The sequence below is a fragment of the Leptonotus elevatus genome, chromosome 12 (assembly GCF_054856555.1).
Source record: "Leptonotus elevatus isolate MCC_2025b chromosome 12, RoL_Lele_1.0, whole genome shotgun sequence".
NCBI lineage: Eukaryota > Metazoa > Chordata > Actinopteri > Syngnathiformes > Syngnathidae > Leptonotus > Leptonotus elevatus.
In genome coordinates, this window is record NC_141250.1 from 878,154 (window position 1) to 904,126 (window position 25,973).

Here is a 25,973-nt window from a genome sequence, read left to right on the forward strand (position 1 = left end):
TGTGGGGGTAGGGCGGTGGGGGGTGGCCTTCCTAATGTGGGCTTAAGTGTGCTGTATACATCGACTGTCCGATATATACCCATTTTTGCTCCATTAGCTAATATCTTTCAAATTGACGTAGGAGGAAATACCCGGTAAAACTTTTTTTTTTCTTCTCAAGTACATTTCAGAGCCTGTACTTTTTTACTTTTACTTGAGTAATTATTTGAGTGAGTACTTTTACTTTTACCAAAGTTGTTTTTTACACAGGTAGTTGTACTTATACTCAAGTAGAGAATATCAGTACTTTTCCCATCTCTGCTTGTTATCAGAATTCCAATTACGTAGATGTCGTCCACGTCCTGGATGGACAGAATAGATGTACACCATTTTCTATTTGTTCCAGTAATCCATGGTGTATCAAGCTACAACCATCACCTCGGGCGGGGCAAGCCGGCTCTCCTTTTTCAGCTCTTCTCGTCGAGAAAAATTTTGTCAATTGTGTCGAAAGACCAGTCGTCCAAATATGGTTAGAGAGAGGGAGCAGAGCATAAAGTGTTTGCCTTCCGTGAGAGCCAAGCTAAGATCATAACTGATCAGTCAGCAGTGTATATAAAGGCACAAATCTCAAATTGGAAGTGAAAGTTATAGTATTGCACATTAAGATTAACTATGATTTTACTTGTCCAGTCCCCACACGAAATAAGTTGTTTGTGGCCACTGAACAAGTTCAATGAACGACTAGATTCTCTTAACACCGATATTTATTGCAAAACAGCTGGTATTGTAATTTTAACTGCCTTAATGAATTGGATCAAAGCATTGATATGTCATTAATAATGGTCCTATTTGGGTGTGGTGGCCCAAATGCAGTGTTGTGTGTTGTTTTGCCATTGTCATGAGCACAAAAACATGAAATATAAATTAAATATGATATAATTTTCTCTTATCTTCCATGGTATCTAAAGAATTTTACCAAAGCAGGGGAACAGGAGTCGGCACGCTGCGAAACCCGAGCAAAATTGATGGAAAGAGGCTGCAAGGAAGAAGAAATTATTGACCCTGTGAGCAGCCAACAAATAGACAAGAATGAACCTTTGTCCACTTCATTCAATATGCAAGAGCCTATTCAGTTGAGTCCACAGAAGATAAGTCTAAGATTGCGACCTGGTGAGTTTGATTTCTGATTTGACCACAATAAAAGTCTTTATTTTTCTCTAAAATAATTAAATCTTCATTTGATGACACTGCCATTTCATAATCACACTATTTCTGACAATTTTGATACAGTTAAACCTTGGTTCACACTGAGCGCCAAATCCACTTAGAATGCGCTGCGTCCGCTAACAGCGCTAAATATTGCTCCACAACTCCACCCACAGCTTGCTCCATGTTAATGTCCTACACAGTAAATTCTGAGTAAATATGACTCTATTTAGAGTAAATGTGACTATTTAGAGAGGGACCAAATAAACTCGGTTTTAGAGTAGGCTAAGATTTATGCTAAGAAGAAAGTAATAGAAAGAATTGAAGAAAACAATTAAAATCACTCAAGGGTTGAGGAACGAACTCACAACCTTCAGCTTGGGAGACTGCCACACTACCACCTGAGCTATGCCCCTGCTACTGTTTGCTTTTCTCCAAGAGACCAAATACATCGTTAGGAAGATTCCATGGAATCAGCTGCAGCTGACACGAGTAATGTAACAGAAAGCAGGAGCTGGGTGGCTCAGGGAGCAGTCTCCGAAATTGAAGATAGTGAGTTTGTTCATCCACCCTTGAGTCACTTTTATTTTAATTTTTTTCCCAATACTTTATTTTACTCTCTTCCAAGTGTAAATATTACTCTAAAACTGAGTCTATTTGGTCCCACTCTAAATAGAATAAAATTTACTCTACAGAATTTACTGTGTATTCACTGAGGATATTGCTCTAATGATATACGAGCGCAAACACACCCACAAAGTTTTACAGCTGGGAGCAAATTAATTTACTATACATGGCAATGGATTTGCGCCAAGAGCACGGCAGTTTAGTAACAGTTGCGAGAAAGATAAAGTTATTGAAAAGCGAGCTTGGACCGAAGAGCCATAGAGGAGGTGCAGAAGCGTTTTCCTCATTTAGCGCCATTAAGCTGTAGTGAGTGGAGAAGACGACAACGTCATTCATTTAATGTCCTTAAAATACAAATTATTGGTGGGATCATTTAAAAAATATATATTTTCAGAGGTTGACATGGGCATACAGCATGCTACTTTCACGTGAAAAGTATCGCGAAATGCCCCCCGCCCTCCAATTAACTCTTTGACTGCCAGACGTTTTCAGAAAAGGGATGCCGTCAGTGCCAGCCGATTTAAGCATTTTGACTGATCTTTGGACTATGGAAACACACATACTACCAAATGAAAGATTGGACTTTCATCTTTCATCAGAAAAAAAAAGTTTGTTTCTACCTTATTCCGTTCTTTAGTAATCAACAATAGAAAATGGTTAGTTTCATCCGATTTCGCTTGTTTTGGACTCAAATACGGAGAAATCAAGCTTTTAGTGAAACGATATTATTTCATGCATTCTAGTGGATTTTACACTTCTTTTTGTCCATGAATGATGCCACAAACACCTAAATAGTGCTTTACTTCTATAAAACACTACCACCAAGAATGAAAAAGTGTTTTTTGATAGCAAAATACGTTTATTTACATTCAACAGTGTAACAATTTGACAACAATTTGGCAAACTATTTACAAATGTGTGCAACTGTGGTGCTATTTACAAATATGTGGATGTTTCAACGACAGTTTTTCTTTGTGTAACACTCTCCTGCGTGCAAGGAGACGCAACAGCATTTGCACAACAGATTGCCTCTTCGCGTGCTCCACTTTCTTGCAGGCCGTTTTTTCCGGGGAATAGCAAGTATATACTGCAGTGTGTGTTGCCATCAAGTCTAATATCAGGATCATGCTACGGTTACGTTACGGTGGTGTTACGTCTGGCTTCCTCATGTCCTTCAGCTCCTATACGGGTGGTAGATGTTCTGATCCATCTTATCCACTCCATTCATGGTGGCATCGTAGTCCAGAAACAGTGTCTTCTCCGTGATCAGACTGTACCCGCTCCTCCGATGAATATGCATTGGACTCGGGGTACTCTTCATTGTCCGACAAAATGTCCGCATGTGCAGCTCCGGCGTTAGCAGCGCTAGCCGGTGATGCTTTATGACGTGAGAATAAAGGCCGCGTCCAACTGTGGCGTCAACCTCGGGATTCACCATCATCATCATCATCAATGCATTGGTCGATGCTTTTCGACAACTCTCCATCGCCCGATCGAATGTCCGATTGTGTAGAAGTACCCGGTCGGTTATTGTGCGCGTTTTCCGGCGTTAGCAGCGCTTAGCCGGTGAGGCTTACTATGTGATCATAACGGTCGCGTCAAGGCTTCCAACTTCGGCGTCAAGCTCGGAGTCATCATCATCGTCGACATCAATGCGCTTTTTAGTATTGATCGATGCTTTCCGTCTTTGAAAAAAATGCTCAAGCGTGAGCTGCTTGCAACCGGTTGCTTGGTCAAGCCATTGTGGCTTGACCAGCCATTGTCTCCTCAACACTCTAGCTCCGCCTCACGTCTTCTACTGACGCCCACGGTGGGCGGCCCATCCAACCTTGTGCAAAGAGAGTCATCGCTGCCATCTAGGGGCCAAAACGAGTCATTATACTAATCAGATCTGCTTGATACTTTCAGCACAGCTGCCCAAGGCTTTCCTCCACCCGTTTCCCCCAAAAAAAAACAACAACATAGTGAACGTCTTTTAACGTCCTCGTCGCCCCCTTCCGTAGGTTTATGCTAAACGTTTTATAACGTTTATGGCGGTCAAAGAGTTAAGAAAATTGATGGATGGAAAATCATATCAACATTTTTTTCATAGCAGACATGTTTACTTTTTAGTTAGGTGTTGTCGAGAATAGAGAACTGGACGTTGACGTCATGCATCCGAAAATGAGCATTAGCGCATCCATTTTGGCAGTATAGAAAACGCGTCAGCCACTTCGAGTAAACGGCAAACGCCACACTTCAACAATGACAGACTGCTGTTGTGGACCAGCTGCCATGAGAAGAAGCACAAAAAAAAGGATCGAGCATTCTCCAGGCTACCAAAAGAGGAATCAATGCGTTCCACTGTCTGAAGATTTGACCACATGCAAAGATAGCTGTACCTTTTTAAATTCAGTCCCATGTGATTTGGATGTGTTTGATTTGTGCACAATAATAATGGAGGAATCAAACTGGGAGTTCCCATCTACCATGTCCCAGGCACTTGACTTGTACTTGAATCTGAGGGACACAGTTTGTTCTCAAGTGTTTGATTCCATTTAAATTAGTGCTGTCAAAGTTGAACCGTTAACTAATTAATGACAAAAATTACCACATTAATAATGTATTAACGCAGATTAATAACACTATTTTGACCGCAGATGATCCTTTAGTTGACAGCGGATGGTTACGTTAAAGGTAGCACAGGTTGTTTGAGCAATAAACTACATACATTAAATAAAGCATTTAATAAATGTGTGTGTGTATGATATTCAGAATATTTATTCATGTCGAACTACAGGGGGCCTTTTTTCCATTTTAAATTATGCAAGTAATTAATTGATTAGAAAAAGAGGATGAGCGTGTGCAGTGGATAATTTTTTTTGAAGACGTCCTCATAACATTAAATGTAAAAAAAACATAAAATGTGATTAATCTGGTTAAAAAAAATTATCGTTTGACAGCTAATTTAAATATCAACTCATTCACTGCCATTGACGGCTATAAACGTCAAAAATTCATTTTAACTATTTCTATTAGTTTAACCTTTTTTTCTTCACTTTTGTTAACAAGAGTATGAAAACCTAGACTTTTTTTTTTTAATCATCTTTTATTTTAATTTTTTTTAAAGAAAAGATTATTAAAAATTAGGGGCGTCAGGCGATTAAATTATTAAAAATTAGGGGCGCCAGGCGATTAAAATTTGTAATTGTAATTAATCGCATGACTTCAATAGTTAACTCACGATTAATCACAAATGTTATATCTGTTCTAAATGTACAATAATGTTCTTCTAGGTTTTCATACTCTTGTTAACAAAAATGGGGGAAAAAACGTTAACGTTAAACTAATAGAAATAGTTAAAATTATTTTTTTTACGTCTATAGCCGTCAATGGCAGTGAATGATGGTAATAATGGAATATGTTTTACAGCATATTAAACATTTAGAAATTAACCTCTTGCTGGCAACAACAAAAACGGAACCCTTGCTTTCAAGGACAGTAGCATCTTGGACAGCAAACACATTTACTGGCAATGGGATCATAAATCTATAATGCATTAAAAATTAAAGAAGACCCAGTAGGCTTCTGCATGGTGTATAATTTATTTTGGTTTTATTATCATTGCTTTTTTCCTGAGCATGTTCAGCGCAAGAGATTTAAAAAAATCCAATGTTTGCTCAGGAATCGTTTTCCATAATAAATCACATTTTCAACACCAGAAACTGTAAAAATAGAAAACGACGTGTAAAATAACTCAGTTGTCTCATTTAAATGTCCAAGTGTAAATATGTACAAAAAAAATTAACAAAATAGAACATTTTGTACAAACGTGGTTTGCCTAACAGTTAGCAATAGACACACTCCACTTTAAAAGCAGGTGAAACAAAATTACCCATCAAATAAAGGGCACAAACATGTGAGTGGCTTTTAGGGACATAATTACAATCATACACAGTACTAAAACGTGTATTTAATATGAAAGCATTGCAGTATGATGTGTGTGAAGATTTTAGTTGTTTGCATGGGAGCATCTCAGTAGAATTGTGGGTAAGTAGTGTGAGTGTTGTGTGTGTCAGGATTTCAAGTAATGTTGTTTCATTAGTGTGTATGAAAGTATTTAAGTTGTGTATGTTGTAGAATATTTCAGTTGAGAGTTTGAGATTATTTCAGTTGTGTGAAAGGTCATCCTGACCTATGTCCATAACAGCCCTGCATACAACAGGCTACATGGGAGCTGTTACATCTTTCAAGTTTGTATGCATTACCTATACCACATCCATTACCCACATCGAGCTTGTGAGGAAGCTGTCAAATTCGCTGCGGAAATCTGGATAGTTGTGGTAACCAATGGGCAGCTTGAGTACACATCCACGTGTGAGGCAGTGGACGGCGGAGAAAATCTGTGGTTTCTATGAACACAATTAGTATGGTTTTGTCCACAAGGTCAGATCCAGTACTGAACCACAGGAAAAGCTGAAGATTGTTGTAATAACTTTTTCAGGTAAGAAGAAACTGTTAACTGGGCTGCTGCCATCTCCTCTGGAAAGTTTAGAAGCTCCTTCACTGATTTAGCATTTGGTTTCTTTTGTGCAATGAAATTATGCAGACCTTCTGGTAGTCGTAAACTAGCTAGAGAACCCACGACAGGACGCCAGCACTTTATTACATTATTAGGCCTGAATAATTACCGTGTGTCCTATTTGTGTCAAAATAGGGAGCAGTGTGTCCTTGGTAGGGACCTGCTTGCATTCATGTGCATCAAGTATATCCAGCAATTATTCTGTGTCAACTGAATTTAAAGTCCTCCAAAACCTTCTGAAGCGTAGGTCTTTCTTCATGCGGTACATACAGCAAAAGGGAATCCTTGAAGCTACTGGTTGTAAAGCCATAGAGGACCTCTTCCAGAAATGATATTGCAAGTTTCACTGGGAAATAGCCAGCTTGTTTCCACCCTCATACAAACACTCTAGCTATTGCTTGCCATTCTTCACACTGAAAGTCATGTCTGATGAAGGGAACTTCATAACTTCATAACTTCAACTCCCAGTGGGCAACTTTCATAGAAATCTGTCCAAAATTCTGTCAGGCAGTCTCGCAAAACACCACTTCCTGCTCCCTTTTCAAGCTCTCCATTTGGTAAACGTATTTTGATGTGGACTTCAGATGCAATAATTTTTGGCTCCTTGAAGGCACTGATTAGGTCAGTGATCTCTTCTTACAATCTGTGGCAGTGGTTGGTATGATTCAAAAACTTCTTGGGCTGGAACATATCCCTCCCCTGCAAGCACTGGAGCAGACAGTGACTGATCTATTGTTTGATAATGTGCATCATCCTCCTGTTCTGGAAAGAGTATTTCGAGGTTTGCTTCATTCACAGTTACATCAAGCCTGTCATTATCTCTTATCATAATAAATGCCTCAGAATCTTCACCTTCACCAAGCGTTGGTGAACTGTCCCATGGTAATGTGTCGTTTAATTCCAGACAGCCACTTGTGGAAGCTCCCTCATCAATTACATGGTGGTTTGGTGATTCTGAATCACATTTTCCCACCAACACCTCTTCAATGGCCTGATTCTGTTCATTTTCAGTGAGATCTACCACTGAGGGCTGGCTGTGATCACACTCCACTCCAACTAAGGGCTGCTGTCCTGTCTTCTTTTTGGTGCACATATAAAGTCTCAGTATTCGGACCTTGCTTGCTTGGGTAATACAGCTCGTATCGGGTACATCAACATGCATCTGTGAGCTCTCAATATGAGTTGAATAGTCTGAAAGACTTTTGTTTTTCTTTGAATGACATTCCAGGAAAAAAATATTTTCATCCATAACTTTAATACTTGCCACTGTTTCATCTTTGTCAACAGAAAGATGCCTGGTTCCTCCACCACTTACGGACTTCACCTGTTTGTACCTTTCCTCTTGTTCATCAAAATCCATCCATCCAACCTCAATTCTTCGCACTGACCGTTTGGCATTTGTGTTTCCTACCAACTTCAATCTCTTTTTTGGAGGCAGCTCCAGACAGTCTTTGTCTTAGTCTTGAAAGTATGGATTCTCTTCTAGATGGCGATTTTTGTGACAGTGCTGCTTGTCTGCAGAAGGCCACAGTTGAGACTCTGTCTCCAGCTTTGGGGATGTATTTTGCCAGGTCACTGTCTGTCATTAATGGAATGACAGTTTCATCAATCTGGGGGAAAAGATTACTTAAGTCAGTAAGTAAATTAATTCATACATGCAAATTATATCATGACAATGGAGGAACACATCTGCAAAAGGTGAAAATATTCATGTCCTTAGTTTTTCATTTTACAATGTACCGAATGGTCAAATTTACTTTTGAGAATAATACAGATATTTTTCTTAGTTGAGATGACTAATATTTATTTCAATTGATGTGTGTGAACACTTTGTCAGCAACCATTTTTGGAGATAAAAGTCTAAAAAGTAATTAGTTGCTTACTTTTTCATCTTCAAGTGTCTGGATCACATCTTCAAGTTTGCATCCCATTAAAAATTAGTAGCCAGCACAATCAGTAGCAGAATTAACAGCTTTTTGTTATTTCAATGTATTTGATTCCTAATTATCATATATTCCATATTGCAACATTTTGTTGTTATTTGACTGGAAGATTGACTGAATCAGATATGGCATTTTAATACAAAATGCCTTTGAAAATTGTCCATGTGTTAGTTGCATCAAAAAGGATATATTCAGAGTGATATTATAAATAATCCCACTGCAGATTTCAAAGGGTTTTTATTCTGAAATGCTTTATCAGATTCGGATTAAAAATAACTGACTGAATAACTGGGATAAGTAACTAGAGTTACTTCTTAACAAGATATTTTAGATACTGTATTAACCTCCACTTTACACATTTTTTGACTGATTTGAACCGTTCCAACTTCAACTTTCACAGTCCATATTTTTTAAAAGGTGAGGTCTTTAGTTTTCACTCAGAAATAAACACTTCTTAAACGCTGGATGTATACACATGTAATCCTTTTCAATCAACACCTCTAGGCTTCTGTTAATGTGTGGTGGTGATTTTGTCATCCTCCCCCACCACCCCAGCCTGTATTTTGCCATTTTGTTGTGTTTTGTGTTTTTTGAGAGGGACGTTTGTGGGCAGAAAGGCTATGTTTACCCCTCCAGCCAATCACAGAGCGGGGGGCGTGTCGTTGAAGGCAGGCGCAATATTGACGAGAAGTGTGGGGGTTGAGCCATGGGAGGAGTCCGTTTTGAATTGCTTGTTTACAAACACAAACAGTTGTGTTTACAAACACAAAACGGACAAAACGAAAGACCCCACCTTTAAGAAATGACAATTCTGAGATGACGTCACAAGTCAAAATGGCGGTCAATCACACAAAATCCACAGCATCTCAGTTTGGTGACAGATTTTCGGTATTCATATAAAATTTCGACAGAAAGTGCATTATGTGGTTAAAGGGATACTTGACTCATTGAGCCATTTTCAGTAGTAATAAGTTAATATTTTGTCTATAATTAATTTGATAACTTCATTGTTTTTCATGTACAATTCTTTAAAAAATAATTTTCCCACTTGCTGTCGACTGAAGATGACATCACCTCTGCAGTGGAAACAGGTAACGACCAATCATGGCTCAGTTTGCTGACCAAACCCAGAAAACAGATTAGCTGTGATTGGCTATTACCTATTTCATCAGCACAGGTGATGTCATCTTCAGTCGACAGCAAGTGGAAAATTTTGTTTTTAATGGTATTAATTGTAAATGAAAAATAATGAAGTTATCACATTAATTCTGGACAAAATTATTATTAAAAAATTAAAATGGCTCAAAGAGTCAAGTATCCCTTTAAGATATGATTTTACTGGCCTTGCCTTATATTAGGCTGTAAAGTGGCATCATGAACTACAATGAGTCTGACACCCCTGGGATCATGTCAGAGCTGCACAGTAGTAGCAGTGATATGAGTTTATAGCAGGCTTTGGAATGTTCAATAATCGGTATTGGCAGAAATATGTATGTCCACAGTTGCAGCTTATAGAGACACATAAATTAGTTTACTACATTTAGCAAAACCGCAACAGGACGCGATTATAGTTTGAAACTCGAGTGAAGAAGATAGAACTACTCGCTGTAACAGTTATCAGGCACTGACCTTATCAATAAACTAACTGAATTCAGAATAAGAATACAATATATTGACTAGAACATGATAATAAACTTACCCTTGAGCTATCGCAGGCGTCTTGTTTTGACTAGCGTAGATGTCGTTGCATAGAAAGTTCGAAGCAAGTCTATGTGGGTGTGCTCTATTTGTTTACCCGAATGTCCAGTAAGGAGACATAGTTAGTCCGTGTGCACGCCGTAACTGTTACGTGTGCCCGCTATAAATGCTTCGTGCGCACGAAGTAGTAATTAGTGCTCACAAATAAATTGTTCGTGTGCACAAAGTAGGAGTTCATGCGCACAAAATACATAGTGCGCGCGCACGAGGCAGTAATTCGTGCCCACAAATTAGTAGTTCGTGCGCACAAACTAGTTTTTCCCCTTCAGTGTCATGTCTGAAGCTCCGTAATATTCCATACCAGTATACAAAGCATGCCAACGAGATACTGAAAGTTTGCATTTATCTCACCCATCCTTTGTGAAATAGCATGAATTTCCTGTCTATATGAAACTTATCTATGGTTATTTTTCCTTCGCTAATCGATTTTCCTAAAATGAAATGTTTAGAAATAAATTTGGAATTCTCTCCTTAAGGTCTGTGTTTGTCTGTAAGAACATTATATTATCAAAACACTTGTGTTCAGTTCACCATCAGGTGAACTAGCTTTAAAATTAAATAATAAATAAAACATAACACAAAACAGCAGTTTAACTGCTACAAATGCACAGATGTTGCTACATCTTTAAAGTAAAATACAATTAAAAGATGTTTCAGCAGGCTTCAACATTCAGAATGAAAATTCTTCTCAAAAACGGGTAAATAATGCATGGTAGATACAATTTTCCCTTTCCATCTGATAGAATGTGGGGCAGGAAATAATGGTTGTAAAATGTTTCTAAACCAGTAATGTTGTTAGCCCAACCAGGATCCTTATGGATCGGCAAGATTACAAGATCCAGAGGAGTCCATACCACCAGGTGACATGTGCCAGCTCCTGTCAGGTACAGGTTTCCCTGAATCTGATGTCAGTAGTTGTGGGTCTGCTTTAGTTTCATTAAGCCAGTATCTTCATCCAATTTGACAAAAAAAGTCCTTTGCCTCTGCTGCCTGAATTATGGTCTTCTGTCTGGCTGCAGAAGGACATTTTACCTCAATGATACAGTCATCAGATACCATCCCATCTGGGATGTATATATATATATATATATATATATATATATATATAAAATTGGAGATTTTAACCATTCAAAAGCCTATTTCAGAAATGATGTAATAGAAATGTCATATATGCATTCAAAAAATTTGGTTAAAACGGAGGTAATTCGGCAGGAAGTCTTATGCTGAACAATGTAATCAACAAACCCGACGTATTAGTGTGACAGTCAAATCAATCATTTTGTGTGTGTTTTGTTTTCACCAAATAAATTATATATATGAAAAGGCTCAAATCTGAAAATTAAAAAAGGTCAAGGGCCAAGATTGATGAAGAGATCGGAGTGAAATAAACGTATCACTTTTTGACAGCAGCTGAAGCTCGAGCTTTTAAAAAGCCAAAATGGGACTAAAGGATGTGTTTCAATACAGTACCCAATGGTGAGAATAACTTCTGGTCATCGCTACATGAGCTCCTTGTTTGAGATTGTATTTACCAAGCACTGTTTTGAATAACGAAGAGGGGTAATAGTTCCTTTTCACTGCTGCAAACATAAAAACCAAAGTTGCTGGCTGTGAGTCTCATCTTGCGATATGCAATCCTGTTATAAGGACACACATAACAAACTCAGTAATCAGAGGTGGGTAGTAATGAGTTACATGTACTCTGTTACATTTACTTGAGTAACTTTTTGGAAAAAAAATACTTCTAAGTGTAGTTTTACCACACAATACTTTTTACTTTTTTTTTCATGTCTGGGGCTCCGTAGAATATAGCACAAAATGTGAAATGTTTTCAGACGCTGAATGGAACGCTCCACATGAACTCTGGCACAGGCAACAAGCCTTTTCCTTTTACATTTGATCGGATGGTTGATGTGGTTGTCAAGAAGGGGGAGCTTGAGGACCCAAATGCGGGAAGACAGGGCAAGGAGGCAGAGGTTCAATCAAAAAAGGGATTTTAATTTCTACAAAACAAAAGGCGAGATCTAAATTGCAAGGAAAAACAAAACATGGAGAAAACAGCAAGGCAAAACAGGCAGCATGACATGCGGGGGAAATCCAAGGCAAAAAACGGGCAGCATCACAGGGGGAAAAACAATGAACCGACACAGACAGAGGGGAGACAGCAGACTAAATACACAGACACTAACGACACAACAAGACACACCTGGGGCAAGACACAAGTGGCTGAGGGCACTGATTGGATCACACGAGGAAGGGCAGGATCACACTTAAACAAGACCAAGGGAGACACACAAGGACAACAGAACCCAAAACATGAAAGAACCCCTCCCTCAAGGGACGCCTCCCAGACGTCCCTAACACAAAAAAGTCCAAAAACAGGGCGGGCGGAGGGGGCCCCGGAGGCGGGAACCTGGCACACCCATCAAGGCTAGTCCGGGGGGCGTCCCGGACGCCAGACGAGGGGAGCCCGGCGGCGCCGGTCCGGAGGGCGCCCCGGACGCCACACTGGAGCAAAGGGCGACCACAACGTGCGCCGCCAGACAAGGAGAAGACGGCAGTGGGACGTGCACCTCCTGTCCACACTCAAGGACTTGAAGCCGCCATGGAAGAGGTGAAGAGACTTTGCACGAGAGCGACCGAGGCAAGGAGGCCAGGGGCTGCAGCGGCACAGGCGGGGATGCTCGGGGTCTTGAGGCTGCCGTGGCACGGGGTTTTGAGGCTGCCGTGGAGGCGGCGGACCTGGCACGTGGTCTTGGGGCTGCCGTGGAGGCGGCGGACCTGGCACGGGGTCTTGGGGCTGCCGTGGCGGCGGCGGACCCGGCACGGGGTCTTGGGGCTGCCGTGGCGGCGGCGGAGCCGGCACGGGGTCTTGGGGCTGCCGTGGAGGCGGCGGAGCCGGCACGGGGTCTTGGGGCTGCCGTGGAGCCGGCACGGAGACCTGGGGCTGCCGCGGAGCCGGCACGGAGACCTGGGGCTGCCGCGGAGCCGGCACGGAGACCTGGGGCTGCCGCGGATCCGGCACGGAGACCTGGGGCTGCCGCGGAGCCGGCACGGAGACCTGGGGCTGCCGCGGAGCCGGCACGGAGACCTGGGGCTGCCGCGGAGCCGGCACGGAGACCTGGGGCTGCCGCGGATCCGGCACGGAGACCTGGGGCTGCCGCGGAGCCGGCACGGAGACCTGGGGCTGCCGCGGAGCCGGCACGGAGACCTGGGGCTGCCGCGGAGCCGGCACGGAGACCTGGGGCTGCCGCGGCAGACGTGGCGCGGGGACCTGGTGCTGCGGCGGACGTGGTGCGGGGACCTGGGGCTGCGGCGGACGTGGTTCGGGGACATGTGCTTGGCTTGGCGGTAGCTGGGTGAACATTGCTTGGGGTGGCGTGGCTGAAGTAGACTTGAGAGCAGGAACTGGGGCCACATCAGCCTGCCACCATGGGGAGTGAGAAGCAGCAGGGATACTAGAAACCGAGGATACAGAGACTGAAGGAACGTGACGAGAAGAAACGGGATTGGGTAAGGAACCAGGTGAAGTGGGGACTAAGTCTTGACGTGGCGGTAATGTGGGGCTATGAGGTGCACAAGATGGGGACCGGAGTGATGAACTTGGCGGGGACCGAGGTGACGGGGTGACATGACCCGGTGTTAAAATAATCCGCAAACGAAAACTGTGACGAAAACATGTAAGGGTTTATGCTGGTGAAAAAATCCAAATCGGAACTGGAATCTGTAAGTGCATTAACCAAAAAACAGCCTTCTTCATCATCATCATCGGTGAAGTCTGTGTCTATGAAACATTGGGGTGACAAAATGGTGTCATAGGGCAGGGACTTAAGTGAACTAAGGAGATCGGGTGAATGGGGAACAGAGGACAAGGTGGAACCAGCCAGAGAAAAAGAACTTACATGGAGGGAATGGGATTGGGTGGCAGGCTGACGGTGCTTTCGAGCCGACCGACGGCGTGCCGGTCGGCAACGGGAGCTTCCCGCTGGGTCTGATCTTGGTCGGTTCATTCTGTTTAGAAGGGGGAGCTTGAGGACCCAAATGCGGGAAGACAGGGCAAGGAGGCAGAGGTTCAATCAAAAAAGGGATTTTAATTTCTACAAAACAAAAGGCGAGATCTAAATTGCAAGGAAAAACAAAACATGGAGAAAACAGCAAGGCAAAACGGGCAGCATGACATGGGGGGAAAATCCAAGTCAAAAAACGGGCAGCATCACAGAAAAACAATTAACCGACACAGACAGAGGGGAGACAGCAGACTAAATACACAGACACTAACGACACAACAAGACACACCTGGGGCAAGACACAAGTGGCTGAGGGCACTGATTGGATCACACGAGGAAGGGCAGGATCACACTTAAACAAGACCAAGGGAGACACACAAGGACAACAGAACCCAAAACATGACAGTGGTCAGGGAAAGTTTTTCCTTCATTCCAGGCAAACCGTGTCGGCCCAGCTGCTTTGCCATGAGGAAAATGCCATCCACAGACCCTTGAGTTCTGGTTTGGGGTGAAATCTTTACACCTAGAAAAAAATAAAGAAAATTACTTAAAATGAATTAAGTGGCTCTGAACAACATGGAAGTAGGTTCTGCAAGTTCAGAACCAACTTGCTGTAAATAGACATACTTTAGTGTTTGTTTTTGCATTCCCCATTAAAATCGGGCGTTGGTTTGGACATGGAAGTGACGTGTTCGGCTATGATGACGTAGCCACTAGCCATCCCCATGGATCACAGCAGCCATAAAAAGAGTGAACAACAAGACGGAGGATATAGGATCCTCCTCATAGCGATCACTTCATATAATTACTTGATTGTATTGTATTAAAGGTATTATATATTGGTATTTTAAGCCCTTCCACAGTTAACTATAGGCATATAATGGTTAAATCTTACATTTGACACCATGGCGGCGTAATTTTTTATGAATTAGGTATTTTGCTGGCTATTTTCCTAACTCAGAAGTAAAATGCCCAGTTCAGTAAAACCCCGCCTCTCTCCATGTGGTTGCCGCGCCCCTCTTGTCCGAACCGTTTGCTGCGCGCACCGCCCACAAAACTCTGGAGCGCTGCATTCGAGCACTCTTCTGAATGGCGTCTTCTGTAAATGTGGAAATTGGATGGATGTTCAATTCTTCAATAAACATTTGAAACATAACGGCTCCTTGATGCAAGAAATTGTTGTGGAATAGGAGGGGAGGAGAGGAAAGAAGAGAGAGAGAGAGAGAGAGAGAGAGAGAGAGAGAGAGAGAGCGGGAGAGAGTTAGACAGACAGACAGACAGACAGAGAGAGAGAGAGAGAGAGAGAGAGAGAGAGACAAACACAAAACAAAAAAACTTTAGTGGGACATGAACCTGGTACCTTCTACTTACAGGGTTAGCATACTAACCACTCCACCATTTATTCAGTTGGGTTCAGTAATGCAAAAATATTTCACTTGTAGTTTACACAAGTGTCAGCCATGGAACAGAATTTAAGACGGCCAATTGGCATTGCAAATATGAAGAATAGCTTTAAATTCATTTCGGACAAAATGTTTACTGATAAAGGCTACTTCTTTATTGAACCATAGAACAAGTACAGAACAGTATACAGGAATTATACAAAATAAAACATTATATATTAGTATAGTACTTTTATCACTATCCTGCGAGCATGGAGGTCTCAGAGAAAGTGGGCATGTCTTTAGTCCGCAGAGGCTGTGCGGGGGTCTGCACCTAATGACATCATATAGTGAGCTCATTTTCTAAGGTTGGGAGGGGCTGGTGCTTGGAGAGCAGAATGACCTACAATTTCTAATGGAGGGATGAATGGAGGAAAACACCACTTAGGCTAGTTTCAGGCAAGTTACCAACGCAAAATGTGGGGGAAATAATCTGTTTCATTTGTTTGTGCTGCTACGGTTTAATAGATATTACATAGTTGAATTTAATAACTGACCAACACCATAAAGACTTTTTAGGGCATAAATGACGGCGGCCGAATTAGCAGACGCTAAGTTGCTAACGTACCTAAATAACACTGCCAAGACTTGCGTGAAACTGATAACTTCGATGGCATTTTGACCACACAAAAAGGGGAAATAAATACGGATTGTACAAACTTGTGAAGCCTTTGTATGATCAGATTTGCAAGCACTCACCAGTGTAAGAAGTGTAGAGGGGTTAATTCCACGTAGCAGCGTCGCCGAGTTGAATAAAAAAGCACTCCTCTGCAATGGTAACATCATCCAACCTGTCCACCTCGCGCATGTATATCATGTCCTTTTTATAAAAGTGAGTGTCAGTGCTCTTTGGCGGTAAGTTGATGGATAAACACTAGTTTTATCCCTCCTCGTCATTGTAGTCCATTAACGCGGCACCACTACTTTCCTGTTCAGAGAAATAGTTATGTGACGTCCAGAACTCTATTGTAGGTCATTCCCTGAAGAAAGGAGCTGCATTTGAAAAAGTGGGAAAGGGTGGACGCTGCTCCCCTAGCACCAGCCTATGCCCAGCCCTGCTACTGAGAACTCACCAGAAACTGCTGGAATCACCAGACTGTTCAGGGCTTCCAAATAGCCAAATCAATTGCGCATTTCACTTTCTTGGGCACTATACCGAGGGGTAATTTAGAACAAAAAAACAAAAAGATAGGTATCTGTAATACAATCAATGTTCACCCTGTATGAGAAGGCACATGATGTGACTGTTTGCAAATTGAAACATCTGTATTAAGTACTTTTTTTTCCTCTCTGCTTCTGCACAGGGCTTCCAACCACATTTAGTGTTTCATTTAAAAGAGTTCAGGGTTATCCAGTGGATCTCTACTACCTGATGGACTTGTCTTTCTCGATGAGAGATGACTTAGAAAATGTCAAAGAACTTGGGCAGGATCTCTTCGCAACTCTAAAGAAAATTACAGAACATGCTCAAATTGGTAATGTTACAATATTACTTGTTGAATAATCATGTACACTGACTGTATTGCAAGAAGAAACACAAGAAATATGACACTAATATAATTTCTATAATTTAAGGGTTTGGTGCCTTTGTTGATAAGACGGTCCTTCCGTACACCAACACCAACAAGAACAAACTACAGAGGCCATGCGATGAGAATTACCAGTGTCAAGCTACCTTTGGCTACCGGCATGTGCTTAGTATGACACCAAGGATTGATGAGTTCAAAGAAAAAGTAACAGAGCAGTTAATTTCTGGGAATTTGGATTCTCCTGAAGGCAGTCTTGATGCCATGATGCAGGCTGCTGTTTGTGGGGTAAGCGATAAAGTATTACTATATACAGCAGCTGAAATAAGTATTTAACACATCATTATTTTTGCCACTAAAGGTATAAATGTATTACTATTGACATGAAATTTTCACCAGACATCTAATGTTGGCCTTGGTATTTCTCGATATTTTCCACTTTTTTAAATTGAGATGTCTTCACACAGAGCTTGCATTGGCACACGAAAAACACTATACACTTGGTGCGTTGACTTCTTTCGTATTTCAGGCTTTTAAATCAGCACAGATCTTATCAAGAAGTGGGATGTGATATTTGGGGTGGGGAACAGGACGGTGTTGGTTTAAGTCTGCAGGATTCCACAAAGTATCTGTTATTACTAATAACCTAATAAATTATTAGGTATTGCTGATGTTGACCATTTAACAGAGTCATTTGATAATTATGAATATTTTATAATTCATAATAGCTGTAGCGTAAATTAAATTAATTCATAAACTTAACAATTGATTGATTCATTAATTGTAGGAGACTCAAGTTTAATATTTAAATTAATCTTGAGCTGGCCTTTTGGAGCACCACATTGGTTTTAAGATAGTTTTATCAGGATAACAGATGATAACCTCAATAAATTCGTCATTAAAATGAAGGTTGCTACACTTGAATCGTTTATGAGTTCCTTTTCCAGCTTAGAGGTCAATATAAATTGTTAAAACACACACACAGTACACAATCAGGTTTGATTATGTGCACGTTTATTTTCTAATCTATTTGGGAACTTAAAAAGAAGCACAACTCTAACTACTGTGAGAGGAAATATAAATAAGTAAGAATTGAAAAGGATAAAATAAAGAAAAATAAGGAAAATCAACTAAAGAGGAATGGTCTGAAACGAGTAGGCAAGTAACGATAGCCAAACATCACTATATGATAATTATCACATATTGTTGTGTTTGGCTGAAGCAGGCAAAAAGTAATGTTTTTTTGTTTTTGATGGAGATATTGAAAAATATTTGCTGGTTTGACTGATTTATGTTTAACTGCACTAATGAACTAACCATCAGAGGGTGCTAGAACTGCACAAATGGAATACAACCTTGCCTTTTTAACGGACGTGCTGCTTTTAATATTGTGACATAACGACGATATTGTGGCACTTTTTAATATCACGGTTATCGTTACATCCCTAGAAACAAGGTGATGGAATTGTATGGAGGTAAATATGGTGCAAAACTAACTTGTAAAAAAAATTTGTACCTGTAGAAAAAAAGTCTACATTTGTATCTGTAAAAGTCGTGATTTGTACCTGTAAAAAAAAGTGTACCAGTAAAAAAAATAAAATAATTGTATCTGTAAAAAAAACGTGTATCTGTAAAAAAGAAAATGTGTATGTGTAAAAAAATATATTATCTGTAAAAACAAATTTGTACACATTGCAAAATACTGACATTTATCAAGAAATTTTAATATTTAAAATAAAATTATTAAATACAGAAGATTTTGTTTTCATTTTATTATGATAGTAAGAGTACAGATGCTTGAATATAATGTTAGTCAAACACAAGTAGCTGAGTACTGTCCACTTTTGGTTATAGGTTTAGGTTATCTTGTAAAACATTTAATAGGGTTCTGTAGCTCTATAGTAATTTTCACATCTAAGCACTAAGCAGCAGATTATGAGGTATTTTTTTGAGATTATAATTTTTTTTACAGGTACAAGCTATTGATCATATGTTTACACTTAGGCTCCAAATCTTGAAATAAAAATCGTGACTTCAATGTGTTCAGTTTTCGTGACAACAACATGAGATGAGCTAGCTAGCTAGCACCGGATTACGAGCTATGTTCGTACAATAAATCGTACCTTCATACTAAAACTTCTTTCTTTTTGCCCACTTGGAGTGCTCTGCATGTCAACCAACGTTTAAGCTGTTTCACACGGTGTTCGTATATTGAACCATGTTGAAATTTTCACGCCTGGGACGTCCTCTTCTTCCAAAATGACGCGTAAACGGGTGTGGCTACTCTGTTTGTTTGGAATTGCGAACTTGTGCATGGGCGTCATTTGAGTTCAACCCACTGTCGTTCGCTCAACCGATGAGGTTGAGCTTTAGCCCACCCAAATCCTCCAGAGCCCGCCCTCTTCTTCTACGAGTACAAATCACGGCGCTCTCCAAGTACGAATCAGTTTTGCACCTTTTGTAGCGAGATATATGGTGCAAAACTCACGTGACTGGACAGCAGCAGAAAAAACACTTGTGACTCCTAGTGGCGACTTCTTTGACTACAAGTTGTCATTTCTACAGGTACAAATCACAACTTTTACAGATACAAATTTACACTTTTTGTACAGATACAATTTTTTTTGTACAGGTACAAATTCATTTTTTTACAGATACAAATTCTTTTTTTTACAGATACAAATTCTTTTTTTTACAGATACACATTTTTTTTACAGGTACAAATCACGACTTTTACAGATACAAATTTAGACTTTTTTTCTACAGGTACAAAAAAAAATTTACAAGTTAGTTTTGCACCATATTTACCTCCATAGAATTTCCCTAATCAGACAAACATGGCCCTAAAGTTGACCTAATTACTTAACAAATTTGTACAATCGGGTTAAGTTCTGCAAAGCTGCACTTACTTACGTCTCTGCAACAATAAACTGTAAACTCTACAACAAATACAAGATATTACACCAACGTCTGCAACGTGTAAGTACGTAAATACCTACAATACCTACCTACCTAACCACCCATCTATCTATCTATCTATCTATCTATCTATCTATCTATCTATCTATCTATCTATATATCTATCTATCAGGTTCAGACATAGGGAACTCAAAGAATGTAAACAAATACTCATGATAGAATATTGAAACTCACAGTCACATTATTATTATTATTTTGCGCGGGTCTGTGGCAGGAAGAAATGGTTTGCCACCTTGGTGTCCTAATTGCATTTAGTTGAAAAACATATTTGAAGAAGGCAGACAGGCAATCGAAGTGGCTTTTGAATGTAATTTTGTGTTTTATTTGAAAACTGCTTTGAATTTACACATTTTGTTGTCAGGATAAAATAGGTTGGAGGAACAGTAGTACTCGACTGCTTGTGTTGGCAACTGATGACGGATTCCACATGGCTGGAGATGGGAAATTGGCTGGTATCCTGGAACCAAATGATGAACAGTGCCACATGAAGAACACCCTTTATACCAAGAGCAATGAAATGGTATGTATGGGCACACATGGAGATGAGCAATCAACAGCAGGGTCTTTGTCACAGCTACTAAGAGTAGTGGACCAATTAAGATGATACAAATTGTATATAATATCCATCCGTTTCTTTGGAAGTGATATAATAACGTGAGAATATTTCTTGTTCTCATATTCTCTCAAATTCCCATGTAATAAAACGTATTACAAATGCCTAGATAACCATATTTTCGCGACCATAAGGCGCACCGGATTAAAAGGCGCAATCTGAATGTATTTCTGTATTTAACCTAGGGATGGGCGATATGAACTGTATATTCAATATAAGGTATACATTTTGCTGATGGTAGAGATTTTGACTCTACCGTCTTACCACTGCGGTAAAGCTAGCCGCCTTTTCTTTTTACGGAGTCAAGCCAGCTGCTCTTCATTTCAAGTTCGCCCTTTCTGTTTGCCCTTCTAGGATTTATGGTAGTATGCCCAAAGGAACGATGGCGCAGAGGACATCCGGTTTTCAAAATAAAAATCTGATTTTCTAAATAAAATGTTATGACAATATATATATATATATATATATATATATATATTTATGTATATATTCTTTTTTTTCTTCTTTTTTTAAATGGAAAACAGTTTATTCAGTATAATACATAACTAATTCACGTTTCATTGGGTATGCACTCTTTTGGGATAACTAGGTTCCATGACCTGGTATTGAGCTAGAACGTTGATATGTACAGTATTAAGTTCATTGAAAATAAGAGAAAGGTTGAAATTGAGAAAAAAGAGGTGTGCATCATCCAGCTGACATGCCACTATGATGCAGCATTGATTTAGGGTCAATAGGCCACATTACCTGGAAGCTATTGAGAAAAATGCAAATTTTTGCAGGAAAAAATTCATTACAAATAAGTGGAGACCTAATATTAAAAAATAAGAGGTGTGCATCATCCAGCAGACATGCCGCTATGATGCAAAACTGATTTGGGGTCAATAGGTCACGTGAACTTGTAGCTATTGAGCGAAAATGCTAATTTTTGTTGAAAAGAAAATTAATTAAAAATACCTGGAGACCTCAAATGAAAAAATAAGAGGTGTGCAACATCCATCAGACATGCTACTATGATGCAACAGTGATCTGGGGTCAATAGGTCACATGACCTGGAAGCTATTGAGCAAAAATGCAAATTTTTGCAGAAAAAAAATCATTACAAATAAGTGGAGATCTAATATTAAAAAAATAAGAGGTGTGCATCATCCATCAGACATGCCACTACCATGCAGCACTGATTTGGGGTCAATAGGTCACATGACCTGGAATCTATTGAGCAAAAATATATATTTGTAGGGAAAAAAATATTTAAAATAAGCGGAGACCTAAAATGAAAAAATAAGAGGTGTGCAATATCCAGCAGACTATTGACCTATTGACCCCAAATCAATGCTACATCATAGTGGTATGTCTGCTGGATGTTGCACACCTCTTATTTTTTTCATTTTAGATCTCCTCTTATTTTTAATGAATTTTTAAAAACAAAAAATAGCATTTTTGTACAATAGCTTCCAGGTCATGTGACCTATTGACGCCAAATCAGTGCTGCATCATAGTGGCATGTCGGCTGGATGATGCACACCTCTTTTTCTCAATTTCAACCTTTCTCTCATTTTCAATTAACTTTATATTGTACGTTCTAGCTCAATACCAGATCATGGAACCTATTTACCCACAAAGAGTGCATACGCAATAAAACGTGAATTAGTGATGTATTATACTGAATAAATTTTTCCATTAAAAAAGAAAAAAAATCTTTTAAACTGCTTGTCAGTAACATTTTATTTTGAAAATCTGACTTTTATTTTGAAAACCAGATGTCTTTCTCCGCGCAAGGTGTCCTTTTCCGCATACTACCATAAATCTTAAAATCATAAAATAAAAAACTTTTTGAGCTCGAACAACAGTGCAAGCAGACACGTTAGTGTTCTGATATTTTTATTTTAGCCCTCCAAAAAGGCTCAGCAGGACACACATTGTTATGGCTCGTGTTTGTCTTTGTTTGTTTATTGAACATAAGACCACAGGTCATAAACCTGGAACGAAACAAATAAAAATAATATCACAACGATATAATGCTAATATTACATGTATCATTATACAAATACATGCACTTTATACATTTTGTTATTTATTGTTGAAATGAATGTCCTATGTTGTTCTATTTCTTATTACAACAAAGATGATGCACAATAATAGCTATTGAATGTAATCAACTACATAACCCTAAATGCTTTGCAAGGTTTGCTCATGCACACAACGGCTCTCTTCTGCCCGTCACAGAGTCAAAAAAACGTTTGACGGTTTACCCAAGCTTCACATGGAACTCTTCTTAGTGTAAGCACTGCACGCAATAGTCACAAGGTGCGTTTCCATTACCCTCAGTTTTGCGCAAAAGGCAAGTTGCGCAAAAGCAAGCTGGTAATGGAAACACATGATTAAAAAAACAACAACTCTTAAATATCGCAAAAAAAAGTTTTTACGCTCTCATGAGGTTGTATTTTAGACTTGTCGTAATAGAAGTATTTCGCAAAAGTGTAATGGAAACACTTTTTGCCCTGTAGTCATGTAACCCCCACCCGGTCAAGGAGGAAAGGAAGTAGGAAGTACGCCACTTGCTTTCGTGTCGGAGCTGCATCCGGAGGGGACAACAAGTCTATTAAAGCACAAAGCGATTCAGTTATTGAGCCAATATGCCGGCGTTCAACGCATGTCCCATTTCGTTGCATGAGAAATGGCCGTTGCCCCTTGCAACGAGCGACATACGGCGCACGTTGTTGTTGAAATCCATCCGTCCGCACCATAACACAAGTTATAAGCGCGCACACACCAACACCAAATGGCCGAACCCGTCCGATGAGGGGAGGGAGATGTTTTTAAAGTACTATTAACAACTCCGGACGTCTGTCTTCCGTAAACATCATGAACACCTCCTACAGAACAGCGAGATGGGACATTACGAGAGTTGTGCCTCAATGTGTCCGCGCTTACGTGAAAATACAGTAAATCTAATACATGAATGGGGCAGCGGGTAACGACTCTAGTGAGCTCAATGTAGCGGAGAAAGAGTAGCGTTTCTTCTTCACACATCTACTCAAGTCAAAGTAAAAAGTATCGTGTGGTAAAACTACTCTTAGAAGTACTTTTTTTCCAAAAGTTACTCAAGTAAATCTAACAGAGTAAATGTAGTAGTCGTTACTACCCACCTCTGCACGTGCATACTGTCATTTGTAAATATGTGTGCATAGCAGAAATGAAAGGAGAAATTGGACGTGACAGTTTACTGAGGAAGTCGTAGTGAAGCGAACGGCAGTATCCATGACAGTACACTGCGCGGTGAGAGAAACTTAATTTCTAAATAAACCTTACATTACCAAGTAGTATGAGATAAATGTATTGTAGCACTTTTGTTTTGAAGTTGTTCACAGAAGCAAGGCATAATGCAGTTTAAGGGCTGACGGGACTCGTCTATTCATAGTTTGTGCTGGCGCCAAACTTACGACAGATGCAGCATCACAACTTTGTCCTGAAATTACGTTCAAGCTCCAGTTATGAGCAGTAAGGCATAAATGCGCTGACATTGCCAGCGTTTAACGGAGGCTGCCAGCTAGTAGCAGAAAGCTAGCCGAGCTAGCAGTGCTAAAGTTCCCCAAAATCGCTACTGTGGTTCTGACGTCACTTATCATCGCATAGACCAAAATCTATGGGGAGAGATTCACAGAGGAAAATAGTGTGCTACTAAAGCACAGTTTAAATTTAAGTTTAAAAAAGAAAAGAAAAAAAGTTGAGTATCTAAAAAGTGAAAACAAGTTGGTTATTCATTATTACGTGCAAATGTGCTTTTTGTGTTATTTATCATTGTTCTTTAACCAATCAAGAATATATATTTCTCTCCAAATACTCGATTATTCGCTAGAATTTTCAGTAGGATATCTGAATACCAAAATATATGATAGCTGCATCCCTAATAATATAAATTTGCAGTTAGCGTAGTTTTGCTATCAAATCTAGCTAGCCTGCATACCGCAAGCCATACTGCATATGCATAATTTTGATTTGAGATTTGCACAATAAATGTTGTTATCCTAAGTAAATGTATTATTTCATGTGTTTTTTTTATATCCATTTAGCTCCTTTAAAGGACTATGTAAACCAGTAAGTAAATTATTTATAAAAAAATAATAATAATAATAATAACAACACTTAATTCTATACTGTGATATATACCGTCACCGTGAAGGGATGCAGTTTATACCGCGATATACATTTTGGGCCAGCCCTAAATTAACCCATACATACATTATAGGGTTCATGCATGCTTAAAAATGTACTTTATGTGTTTTATCAATCTTCATCCACAAATTCAAAAATGATTCCTTTTCATAAAACAAAAGCACCAAGAAGGACCTTCTTGAAAGTGTTTGATCTTCATGTTTTGCGCTAGCGTTATTGCCCTCAGTTTAATGGTGACAGTAGAGATGCTTCTCTAACCTCACAAGCCAGATTGATAAATGTGCTTCACTTAAGGGAGTTCTTCACATTATCAAGCTGGAACTTCACTCGACAGATCCGTTTGGGAAAGGAGGGACATTCTGTACAATACTTTAAGCTGATTGGACGATGCGGCACTTTGTGTGTGTTTGTTTTGACCAATCACGGCAACAAATGAAAATGTCGAACATCTTTACCAGATAAAAATGCACAAAGCACCTCTCGCTGTTCAAATTCAACAAGGAAACGGTGAGTAATTCTGCGAGAACGGAATTAATTGAAGCGTCTATTTGTCTGTTAGATTTGTTTGTCCCCCACAGCGCGTCTTGGTTTTGTCCCGCCCTAAACAACGCCTGATCGGTCAGACCTAAAAAAGGTTGGTTGCAAATGTATCAGCAGGAGCGGTATAAGATGTATTTCTCGTAGTATTTGTGAACAAATACCGCAAGAATTCCGCTTGTTGGCAAGGTTAACACTTTTCCCGGCTGTTCTTTGATCAATAATCCATTGTTCAAATCAGTCTTCCAACTCTGGCCACCTCGCCTTGCTCCCGCGGAAACTCAGTTTCGTCTTCTTGGCAAAGTTAATTTTCCGGCTTCCCTTCAAACCATGGATTCATTGATGTAGAATTCTCTTTTGGCTGCTCTATTCCCATGTACAGCCGCATAACTCATAGCTTGTAGTTTAAACTGTTTCTGAGTCATAAGCATGTCTCTTCGCTGATGCTATTTTCGGGGGTCTGATGTTTTGCACAATGCACCAACCGGGGCGTTTTTTTCATATCTGCGTGCCGTCCTCTTTCACGCTCACCCTTGCCTCTTTAGAGTCCGCATGCCGACCTCAATCACGTCAGCCTTTTCTGTATGTAAGCAATGTGTCGGCACCGGCGAGAAATGCT

General features: G+C 40.0%; 1 protein-coding gene across 2 annotated transcripts in view; it reads left to right on the forward strand.

Moving 5' to 3' along the window:
• The window catches only part of itgb2 (integrin, beta 2), a 67,229-nt gene that overhangs the window by 20,957 nt on the left and 20,299 nt on the right, over window positions 1-25,973 (forward strand). For both annotated transcript variants that reach the window (XM_086090906.1, XM_086090907.1), the window contains exons 4-7: window positions 948-1,149; window positions 16,828-16,998; window positions 17,099-17,337; window positions 20,390-20,548. In XM_086090906.1, coding sequence (XP_085947032.1) covers window positions 948-1,149; window positions 16,828-16,998; window positions 17,099-17,337; window positions 20,390-20,548 — 771 coding nt within the window. The remainder of the gene's footprint in view (window positions 1-947; window positions 1,150-16,827; window positions 16,999-17,098; window positions 17,338-20,389; window positions 20,549-25,973) is intronic.